The 12,578-nt window shown below is 38.9% G+C and overlaps 1 protein-coding gene across 3 annotated transcripts; it reads left to right on the plus strand.

Moving 5' to 3' along the window:
* Nucleotides 1–990: 990 nt before the first annotated feature.
* LOC310964512 (uncharacterized protein) lies at nt 991–11,536 on the plus strand (the record flags this gene model as incomplete). Of its 3 annotated transcripts, XM_083937662.1 has the most annotated exons (8): nt 991–1,072; nt 8,934–9,224; nt 9,418–9,494; nt 9,584–9,761; nt 10,161–10,223; nt 10,344–10,421; nt 10,591–10,829; nt 10,920–11,536. In XM_083937662.1, 8 exons carry the CDS (start codon nt 991–993, stop codon nt 11,007–11,009), a joined length of 1,098 nt encoding a protein of 365 aa, XP_083793788.1. In that variant the 3' UTR covers nt 11,010–11,536. The 3 variants fall into 3 exon arrangements, with proteins under 3 accessions (XP_083793788.1, XP_083793786.1, XP_083793787.1); XM_083937660.1 differs by having other exon boundaries at nt 10,161–10,421; XM_083937661.1 differs by having other exon boundaries at nt 9,587–9,761; nt 10,161–10,421.
* Between the last annotated feature and the right edge of the window lie 1,042 nt (nt 11,537–12,578).

Below are 12,578 nucleotides of genomic sequence, written 5' to 3' on the forward strand. Positions count from 1 at the left end.
TTAGCGCCTGGTTCTTTAAGCCCCCCTCCTGAAAAAGTCTGGTCTGCTCTTATTTTAGCACAGAGGTGTCAAACTCAGGCCCGTGGGTCAAATCTGGCCCGTGGTGTAATTATATTTGGCCCGCAAGATCATATCAAGTTTCTATGAGAGCTGGCCCGTGATATAAAGCACAAAAACGACCCAAAGAAAGATGGAGGACAGGATCTTTCAGCAGATGATCTGTGTCTGAAGGTAAAGAGCTGTTTGTCACCGTGGCTGTAACCAAAGAATCAAACAGAAGAAACGTCACGACAAGAACAAGGAGCTGCAATGAAAAGGTTCAACGTTACACATCTGGAGATTTTTTTAGTAAATATTGAGTTTGGCCCGAAACTTTGTCTCAGTTTTTAAATTTGTCCCACTGTGAATTTGAGTTTGACACCCCTGCTTTAGATGCTCCTGTTATTATCGTATGAAATCAATAGAAATATTATTTAAGGATCAAGTTCCTTGTGTATGAATGAGGTTTTGACGAGGCAGTGCAGGTGTAAAGAGCATGTTTTGACACTATATAAGATATAGGATTTGGATGAAAAGCATGAAGATCCAATGAGAACAGAGATCACGTCAGTTGTTTTTTTTGGCTGAACCAAAACGTACATGATACAAGAGGAAGTGGTTTCCAACTGATGTGGATTTACTCTTTCACCATTAAAACCCGAACCTAAAAATGTGTGTGCTGCATGTTTGTGATGGGATTAGTTTGTGTTTTAACGATTTTAAACTAAGGACACAGTTATATTTTGAGTCACTGATGCAGTAAAAGTGGAATAAGAAGCACATTTTTCTGTTTTCTCTAAATAGGACGTTATATTGACAGTGAGAGAAGCGGGGCCCACCTTGGATCACTTCCTTTAGAAACCATAAACACACATGTGAGGATGTGATCTAAGTGCTCTGACAGGAAATAACCCTGATAATGGAAAGCGGCTGTTCTTCTTTCTTTTTCATATGATGAGGATGGTGATGAAGATGGCTGCCGTCTCCACCCTCTCTCTGCTGCTGCTCTACTGCTTCTCCATCTCCTTTACAGGTACGCCACCATTAAACAATCACATGAGGTAGCACATAATATCATTTGAGTTTGATTTTAAGGATTTCACTTTGACATGAAATCATCTCCTACTTCCTGTGACAGTTGTGGATCTTAACGTTTATTTTCAGAACATTTCTTTTAAAGCAGAAACTCGTTTCAAAGAGAAAAAGTCATGTTTGAACTCTGTCGCCGTCTGAGTCCTTAAGTGCTTCTCAGCCGTTTTACTTCTTACCTCTGCTGTAACAGGAGTCCAATGAGCGTCTTTAACATATTTCAGCCCTGGATATTTCTTCTGCCGTTCTGTTTTAACGAAAAAATAACAAAAACGATGAAACCACAGTTCACAAACCATTATTAACGTTTATATTGCATATTAATAAGTAGAAGAGCACTCGAGGACGCAGACGACGGCCGTGTCGTGACCTGTTTCACAATGTTAATGTAACGTGATTTTTCTTTGCCAATTATTCCGACACCTTATGAATGCATCCAAAAAAAATGCCACATTTCAAAGTTAACGAAAAGTGAAGTGAAAAATTAAATGAATGCGATAGACTGGCGTTCTGTCCAGGGTGGACTCCACCTCACGCCCGGTGTCAGCTGGGATCGGCTCCAGCCCCCACGACCCCGACAGGGACAAGCGGTCGAAGATGAATGATGATGAATGTGTCCCCCCTGTGACTCTGATCTGCTCCAAAAGATAAAGGCTTCTTCCTTGTTCCACCAAGTTTTATAAAAATGAAGTCAGTAGATTTGATTTAATTTTCGCAACAAACACTGGACAGATGTTTTGAATTTGACTTTTTAAAAAACAAAAACTCCTAAAAAGCAAATAGACTAGATCGAAAATTATCAAACGTGAAATTGAATTTGTGGCTGCGGCACAAAAGGGAACCGATAAAAAGTTCATGCAGCTACGAGCTTAGAGATCCCTGACATCTACTGTATAATATGAAATGATTACATACGTGTGTGTGTGTGTGTAGTGTCTGTACTTGCATAGATTTCTCTTCTATATGTGTTTTCTACTCCTCCTAAGAGCCGTTACTGAGTAGAAAAGATTGTGATTGCGGGTGAACGGGAGTTAAAACCTCTACATCAGCTCGACAGCAGAAACAATCGAGCAGCAGCAGCAGCAGCGTCACCAGCAGCAGGAAAAACGCTGCTGATGTGGTAAAGCCGGCCTGAAATGAGGTTACAAAGCACAGGAAGCAAAGCAGAAGCGCTTCAGCACAGGTGACCTATAGCAGCACTTTACAGAGGAGAAGTAGCATGGCATAAATGCAGCACGGTTGAGACTGTCAGGTACTAAGGGGTGGGTAATTATTTAACTTAAAAGATGTAAAAACATTACTTTTTATCATTGCGTATTAATAAATATGCATTTGATAGATGCTCAACTAAACAAAATCTCAAATATCATATAAAAAGCAGTGTTGGGTGTTGAAATCGAACAGTCTCTTGTCTTTTAAATGTCAAAGTGGATGTTTGGCCTGTTTCAGGGCTGCGGCCTGTAACAAACAAAGCCTGCACACATTCTTCCGTTGCTTCCTGGAATTAAAGTGCGTTCTGCGGTTATAACAGGACAAACCGTCTTTATTTATCTATATAACGAGATTTGAGAGGCGAAAACCTTAAAAATACATTTTTTTCTTGTGTTTGTAGCTTGGATAACAAATGTTTTTGGCTGTTTTTAGGATCCATTTCCTGAGATAATGCTGTAATCTTATTATTTTACTCGAGATAGAAAGATAATAACAAGATAATACTGAAACTACTGTCAGATTGATGGAAATAGGCAACAATTTCCGGGATCTAACTTTTCTGTTTTGCTGATTTAAAGTTGAGGAGAGGCTCTACCAGCTAACCAGTGTAGCCCGTAGGTGTGAATGGTTGTCTGTCTCTGTTCGTCTCTATGTGCCCTGTGATAGACTGGCGTCCTGTCCAGGGTGGGGGGTCCAGCCCCCTGCGACCCCGACAGGGACAAGCGATTGAAGATGAATGAATGAATGAACACACAAATGGCCTGTTTCTATAGAGTCAAGTGAAAAACAAGTGAACAGCAGACAACAAAATCAAACGTATCCCAAGAGGGTGAGATAAGACCGATGATGTAAAATTATGAAAGGCCAGGCTTGTCGTATAAAGGTGTGTTTGAGCGACTCAGTCGAGGGGGCAGATAGGTGTGTGTGTGGCGCTTCTGGGGAAACTATAACGGAGCATTGGTGTGTGTTTCTTTATGAGGCTCTTTTACATCCACTTCCATCCTATCTGTGCTCTCTACTGGCTCCTGTAGAAACACCAGAACCTGCAGCACCCGCTCCAGCCGCCTGATTATGTTCAATGTTTCTGGAACCAAGGCTGTGTTTGGGGGAAGTGCTTTTAAATGTTTAGCTCCTTTATCTTGGAATAAACTCCAGGATCATTTGACAGACCTAGAGAACTCCTTCAGTTTCACGATTATTCTCGCATGTAAACTTTGTTCTTCGATTATTATCGGGTTTCTCATCTGCACATGCTCCCCAATCTGCGGCGGTTTTGACCAGGAAATAGAATAAACCAGGAAACAACATGAAAAAAACAACAACAATAGAGCGTTACATTTAAATCAAGGGAGGACTTTACAACGGCAAGTAACATCACTACCAATAAGACCTGTTTCTGCTGTTATTCTGTCCCTCATCAGCACGGAGCATCTCTAAAGCAGGATTAAGCACTTTTTGAATACAATTTGCACATGTACTGTCTCTGAGCACTGATCTGCTGTTTTATCTTTAATGCTGTTTTATTTTGTTGATTTATCATGTTTAGTTGTGCGTCATGTTTTAGTTGTGCGTTGTTTCTGGTTTTAGATGGGAATCTTGTGCGTTTGTGCTGCTGTCTTGGCCAGGACACCCTTTGGAAAAGAGTTTTTTAATCTCAACGGGAATATTCCTGGTTAAATAAAGGGTAATAAAATAAATAAATAAACACAATAACTGTAGGACGGCCATTATTATCATCATCATACTGATAGTTATAGCAAAAGAAGCACGTTCCTCCATGAGAATCTTGAACTAAAGGCCCTTTCCCTCTAAATTCAAAGTACTGTGGCAGTAATGAACGATAAAAACGGGTACTGATACCTATGGGACATTTATAATGCCTTCACTGACTTACTGTAGCAAGCACACCTTTAAAGTAGGACACATAATGAAGCAAAAAGCTCTATAACCACATGTTTTTGATGACCTGTATTTGCGGTAGAACAATGGATCATAAAAATAGAAAGGTCTACAAGAAGGAGTCAGAAGAGAGGTCGCACAGCCATCGAGGGGCATTTATTGAATCAAGTTTTAACATACTCATCACACATTCCCAAAGTGTCTCTTGACAGAACTTCCGGTCTTATACCAAGGTCCGCGTACTGACAACGTTTACACACACACTCATACATTTACAATCCGTAGGGTCTACTTTGTGTCCAGACGTCCTCACGCCCAAATACAGTTCTATTGTTCTCTAAACAGAATGAGCTTTTCAGGCCCATCATGTCCCCAGCACACAGTGACCTCGGCCTGTTATTCACCTTCTCAATCATGTTTTTTTCCACAAGTGCTAGAAAAAGGTCCGACCTGTTTGTTTTTGAATCAGGGCTGTGCATTATTACATCATCCTCTCTTACTCAGGTGTGCCTAAACTACAGATCATCAGCCATTTTATGGGCTTCCACCATGAGAAGCAAGTTATTATTATTTATTATTATTATTCTTTTTAAAACAACACATCGTGCATCCTTCCTGCTGACCCCGACATTTTTGTAAGTGCCACTCAAACGCCGACAGGAGCGGTGGTGACTCAAATGTGAGCTCCGAAGAAAGCCCAAAACGGAAAAAACGTGTTTTTATTATCCTATAAATCCAAATATGAACGTTCTACCGCGGCATACGATGACTGACTCATGTAACCATTAATATTCTTGTGGGTTGTCTTCACAGAAAATGAAACTGCATTGATTTCAAGCTCTTTCCTTCACCACTTTAATACAAAAGAGTGCTCAGTTTTCACTTTACTAATAAATCAATCATTCATATCTGGTATATATCAAACCATTAATATCTGGTATATATCAAACCATTAATATCTGGTATATATCAAACCATTAATATCTGGTACATATCAAACCATTTATATCTGGTATATATCAAACCATTAATATCTGGTATATATCAAACCATTAATATCTGGTACATATCAAACCATTTATATCTGGTATATATCAAACCATTAATATCTGGTACATATCAAACCATTAATATCTGGTATATATCAAACCATTAATATCTGGTATATATCAAACCATTAATATCTGGTATATATCAAACCATTAATATCTGGTATATATCAAACCATTAATATCTGGTATATATCAAACCATTAATATCTGGTATATATCAAACCATTAATATCTGGTATATATCAAACTATTAATATCTGGTAAATATCAACCATTAATATCTGGTAAATATCAAACCATTAATATCTGGTATATATCAAACCATTTATATCTGGTATGTATCAAACCATTAATATCTGGTATATATCAAACCATTAATATCTGGTACATATCAAACCATTTATATCTGGTACATATCAAACCATTAATATCTGGTATATATCAAACTATTAATATCTGATACATATCAAACCATTAATATCTGGTATATATCAAACCATTAATATCTGGTATATATCAAACTATTAATATCTGGTAAATATCAACCATTAATATCTGGTACATATCAAACCATTAATATCTGGTATGTATCAAACCATTAATATCTGGTTTATATCAAACCATTAATATCTGGTACATATCAAACCATTAATATCTGGTACATATCAAACCATTAATAACTAGTATGTATCAAACCATTAATATCTGGTACATATCAAACCATTAATATCTGGTACATATCAAACCATTAATATCTGGTACATATCAAACCATTAATATCTGGTATATATCAAACCATTCATATCTGGTACATATCAAACCTTTAATATCTGGTATATATCAAACCATTAATATCTGGTACATATCAAACCATTAATATCTGGTACATATCAAACCATTAATATCTGGTACATATCAAACCTTTAATATCTGGTATATATCAAACCATTAATATCTGGTACATATCAAACCATTAATAACTAGTATATATCAAACCATTAATATCTGGTATGTATCAAACCATTAATATCTGGTATATATCAAACCATTAATATCTGGTATATATCAAACCATTAATATCTGGTATATATCAAACCATTAATATCTGGTATATATCAAACCATTAATATTTGGTATATATCAAACCATTCATATCTGGTATATATCAAACCATTCATATCTGGTATATATCAAACCATTAATATCTGGTACATATCAAACCATTAATATCTGGTATATATCAAACCATTAATATCTGGTATATATCAAACCATTAATATCTGGTATATATCAAAACATTAATATTTGGTACATATCAAACCATTAATATCTGGTATATATCAAAACATTAATATTTGGTACATATCAAACCATTAATATCTGGTATGTATCAAACCAGTAATATCTGGTATATATCAAACCATTCATATCTGGTACATATCAAACCATTCATATCTGGTACATATCAAACCATTAATATCTGGTACATATCAAACCATTAATATCTGGTACATATCAAACCATTAATATCTGGTACATATCAAACCATTAATATCTGATACATATCAAACCATTAATATCTGGTATATATCAAACCATTAATATCTGGTACATATCAAACCATTCATATCTGGTATGTATCAAACCATTAATATTTGGTACATATCAAACCATTAATATCTGATATATATCAAACCATTAATATCTGGTATATATCAAACCATTAATATCTGGTACATATCAAACCATTAATATTTGGTATATATCAAACCATTAATATCTGGTATATATTTGGTATATATCAAAACATGAATATCTGGTACATATTTTGTGTATATTTACAAAAAAATAAGTTTTTCTTCAGAATTGGCACCAAACCTTAGTCTGCTCTCACCTTCAGTATGTGGAAATGAAGTTTGGACATTGAAACAGACGCACAAAGGAGTGTGATTTGCTGCGTGTGGTCTTTTTTTTTTTTTTTTTTGAGCAGACTGTGGTGTGAACAGAGACTAAACAGGATATATTACACATATCACCCAATCTTCAGTGCACTCAGGCTTTGTGACAACGTGAAATGATCTTTGCAGGACCTGCAGAGTTTCATTTCCCGTACTTTTTTCAGTTTCAGATGTTACGTGTGAAAGGCTTTCTCACACACACACACACACACACACACACACACACACACACACACACACACACACACACACAGGGCCAAATTATATATTTTTAATGAGTAGTTCTTAATACATAGAAGCATAATAGGCGTCTAATATACACAAATAACTTAAATTAAACGTCACTCTAATTAAATGAATATATCAGCTGGTTGCCAATGATTTGTCAGATTTGTACATCGTTTCTATGCGAGTTTCATATAAATGTAGCATCATTATTGCTCAGACAACTATTTAAGTGCATCAGCTGTATAGTGTAGACGTTACATTACTATATATGAAGGTCATAAATATCAGTTGAGGTTAATCCACACCAGCATATTGAAGCATTCAGCTTGTTTTTCTACTTTATCCCTAAAGTTTGTTAGAGTTTGAGAGTAAACGTTTCCCTCCAGTGGGTGGGGGAAATAGATGGACCGGCAAAACTGGAAATCCTGTGCATATATTCTATTATATTCATACACTTTCTCACTACACGGAAGATCTGCAGGCAGGAGGTGGTGGGATGGTGTTGGTTGGCAGTGGCCCCGCACACTCATTGGCTTTTCTCGATCTGTTGGTTCCCTGTTGTCTGACCGACTCTGCTTCATGCCCAGCTAATGTGGCACGATCTCAAAAGAAGAAGCGTTGATTTAAATGGGGCAGAACTTCCACAGTAGATATTAATCATTCACCACCAGTGTCTTGACATCTTGACAAATACTATGAATGAAATGATGCTATGAAATTTGGAACAGGACATTTATAGTCTGCAGAGGATGAATCCTGATCATCAAAATCCTATTTTTACCACATTTCACCATTTCACTGGGCGTAACAAACACTGCAATTCAATTCAATTTAATTCAATTTTATTTACAGTGCCAAATCATAACAAAAGTTATCTCAGGACACTTTACAGAGTAGGTAAAGACCACACTCTGTGACTTATTTATGATTTACATAGACCCAACAATTCCCCCGTAGAGTACGGTGGCAACGAAAACCTTCCCTATTACAGACAGGAACGTCAGACAGACCCAGCTCTGTGGAGGACGCACATCTGTCTGCACCGGAGAGAGGAAGAGAAGGAGAGAGAAAGAGAGAAGACGGACAGATGGACAGAGAGACAAAGACAGACAAAAGACAGAGAGACACACACTTCCAGTAACTATAATAATATCTATAGTAATGTGAATATGGCTCATATGTTATTGCAGTTAATACAGCAGAACAGTAGAAACAAGCACAGCTGAGGTGATAGATTATAATAGCAGCAGGAAGCGTCATGCAGGACCACGGCAGCAGGCACCACCACCATCAGCAGAGACCTGCGAGACGACAAAGCACAAACAACTCCGGGGAGGTCATTAACAAGACTTTTGAAAACCTAAAACTGAAGTTGGCATGCAAGTTGTAATGATTGTTTGAGGTATTCATCCATGTCTGATTCTCTGTATTCATTGCCCTTTCCTTCTGCTCAAAGCTGCACAGGGCGGGTGTGACTACTCTAAGGCGACAGGCGAGAACTTCACCGTGCCGCTGGGCTACAAACTGGACAAGTCAGACAAACTGAAATGGATGCACGACAATAAAGCCATCTTATATATACGAGACAACATCTTCGTCGTCGGGAAGAAGGAGGATGTTTACGCAAACGGCTCCCTGATCCTGACAAATCTGAAGAAAAGTGACGCAGGGAAATACACCCCCGAAGTTTTTGGCAGCGACGGGGTGGAAAAAGTCCAACAGAAAAGCATACATTTATGTATATTAGGTAGGTAACAACAAATTGTTGGTAGTTAATAGTAAATTTATGATAGTAAATCTTGAAAAATGTTACTGTGCATCCCTGAAACAAATGTCTGCAGCCGCATAAACAGTTTTAAGTGTGTTATAGTCCATCAGAAGCTGTCATTAGTGATTTTTACAATGCACAATGGACTTAAAATCCTGTTTGATCTACTCAGACCATGCCCCGGAGCCTAAAGTCAAAATTGAATGTCTTCCAACATCTGTCAGATTTACCTGCGAAGTCCCAGCTAAGGTGAGAACTAAAGAACGATATGTTATATTTTACGAAGCAGCGTGGTGCTCACTCTCGCTCTTTCATCCATCAATTACATTTGAACCCAGCAGGCCGCGAATCTCAACTTTGAATGGCTTCAGAACAAGAAGGTGTTGGAAAAGGAGAAAATGAAGAGTCTGACGCGAAAAGCCAGAGAGGTGGCAGCCGACTCCTTCAGTTGCAAAGTGTCCAACCGTGTCAGCTCTATGACCAGTGCACCTGTTACACAGACCTGCTATACGCCCAGTGAGTATTATCCTGTGGTTACATTTACGTCACGTAGGATGGACATCACACAGTTTGATTAAATGTGGCATACAGAACAGTATCACAACCACTTCATCTCACCTCTGGGGTGACATTTTGATTTCATCCCCATCCCCCGTGAAAATAAAACCAATACATTTCTGTGAAAGCACGATATTTTAGTGGGATAATTGTATTTATCAATAAATATTTTGCTTGTAGAGAAGTGAAACAACTGGAAAATGAACTCAGGTTGTGTTTTGCTTTCAGCCCAATCGTCCATCAACCCACAGTAATAGTTCTCAGCACTAAAATTACCATTTTTAATAAAACTAGCTGCTGAAAAAAGTCTAGTAATGACTTAAATCAACGTGTTTCTTCTCCTCTTTGTTTCTTAAGGTCCTGTTTTCCCTGAAAAGCTATTAGGAATAAATACCTGGATTTTCGTGGGCGTTGGAGGAGGTAGTTTTATGACAGCATCTTTTATCAGATTGTATAAATTGGTGCATCTTTTTAACTTTGTACGTCTCTCCTCAAACCCTTTTGCATGTCTTCCAAATGATTATTCTCCATCCTCTTCAGGCATCGTTCTGGTGCTGATTGTGGTCGTTATTGTTTGCTGCATCCGCACCAGGCGGAGAAAACGCATGCAGCTGAAGGGTGACCTTTTACTTTGTTTCTTTGTTTCTTTGTTTCTCACCTGGCTGTCATAATTCATGATTAAAAATGGCTTCATCCATAAAGTGAGCTTAACATAACTGTCTTATTATTTATTCTTTATTGTAAATCTGGTCTGACCGTCACCTGTGCTTATTTTCTGACTCCAAAGAAGAGGGGGAGCTTCGTTTGGCGTGGACAAATGAGCAGCAACATCAGCATAATCACCCTCCTCATCATCCTCATCCTCATCCTCATCCTCACCCTCACCATCACCATCACCAGCAGCAGCCGGCCGGCCACACCGGTCCTCGCCAACAGCGCTCCAAACAGCACCGCGACCAGCAGCGTCCCAGAGCCCCCGACCTCCCCGGCGGTCACCCTCAGCCCAGCTCCAGAAGACCTGCACAGGTAGGAGGTTCTGGTGGATCTGAGACCTCACAGAGTGTGTAAACGTCAGCGTGGTGTCTGATCTCACCCACATCTTTCCCTCCTCTTCAGGCCCCCAGACCTGTTGCTAAAATCGATGACGAGCAGCCTCCTCCTCTTCCTCAGCCCAGGAAGAAAGCTCCCAGAACACAAAGAGTGTGACACCGCGTGAGCGTCGGCGCGTTCGTCCACCTGCTCTCCTTACTTAGTCTTCATTTGACAGATTTACTCCTCTTCCTCCCCACTCTTCTATGGATGTTTTCCTTCAAACTCAGCGAGGAAATGCAAAGACACTGCTCCATACCTCGCCGTCAAACATCAGGATTTCCTCAGGATGGGGGGAAATGTATTAGGTGCTTTATAATCACTAAAGCAAGCTAAAGTCAAACTATAAATGTTCATGAATCTCACACTGTTCCTTGAAGAGAATTATTTATTCAATATCTCTTTCCACATGTACTACTGTCAAGTGTTTACTGTAAAAACGCATTTGAAATGTATTTTCTTTGGAAGAGCCACAAACATTCACTGAAGCCTATTTTATGTACATTTTGCATGCAGTTCTTTCTAATCTATGTGTGTGTGTGTGTGTGTGTGTGTGTGTGTGTGTGTGTGTGTGTGTGTGTGTGTGTGTGTGTGTGTGTGTGTGTGTGTGTGTGTGTGTGTGTGTGTGTGTGTGTGTGTGTGTGTGTGTGTGTGTGTGTGTGTGTGTGTGTGTGTGTGTGTGTGTGTGTGAATTGATGAATAAAAGAAATGTTAAATGACCACTGGAACAATCACACAGAGACAAGTCCCATTTTCTTTACCTGGTGAGTTGTGTGTCACTGGAGCTCATGACCCCTATCATACTTTTTATTTATCTCTTGTTGTGGAAATGGATTTCTTCAATAAAGATCAACAAACAGGATCAGCTTTTTCTCCGTGGTTTATTTTGCCAAAGCATTTTTTCTCTGCAGACAAAAATACGTTCACCCCTGCATCCTCACAAAGTCTAGAGTCTAGCAGGAATGACCACGAGCCAAATCGTGCTCCGTCTTTGAAATGAATAGATAGCATGAGCTAAGCCTCGGTTGGGTGACGTCTTTAAACCAAACAAAAACATGCCTCAGACATTACGATTCTGAACATGCTGAACCTCTCTCATCACCAGGGGCCTCATGTACTAAGACTGCAGATGCACACATATGCCATTATACCATCATGAGTTTGTTATTTGCGTTATCCATTAAGAGGGTGAGACAGAGGAGACACTGAACTGTGTCTGACCTCACAAAACTATGATTATGAATTACAAATATCCAAAATTCCCACAACACTCTAAAACCACCACACCAAAGCATTTACATCGTACCCATCAAAGTGACTGCGTTTTCTAACGTGACAATGCCAATTTAAACTGTTTGCAGTGAGGTTTTTAAATTAACGGTGTAAATTCTGATGCGTCTTTTCCAGTAACATATAAGCGGAGGACAAGAATGTGTGTGTGTTATTCTCACCTCGCTGTTTGTCAGCCTGCTGAGTGCACAGAACAATGCAGGCAGCGTGTGTGTGTGTGTATGTGTGTGTGTGTGTGTGTCACTCACATATCCTGTGTCTTTTTGCTGAAAATGTGTTTGTGGTTTTGAGTGTGTAAGCTGTGCACTCTGAACGTGGGAGTGCAAGATTAATATCGTGTGTCTGTGTGTGTGCATGTGCATGTGTGTGTGCAAGTGTGTGTGTGTGTGTGTGTGT

Source organism: Echiichthys vipera, assembly GCF_963691815.1.
Source record: "Echiichthys vipera genome assembly, chromosome: 23".
Lineage (NCBI taxonomy): Eukaryota > Metazoa > Chordata > Actinopteri > Perciformes > Trachinidae > Echiichthys > Echiichthys vipera.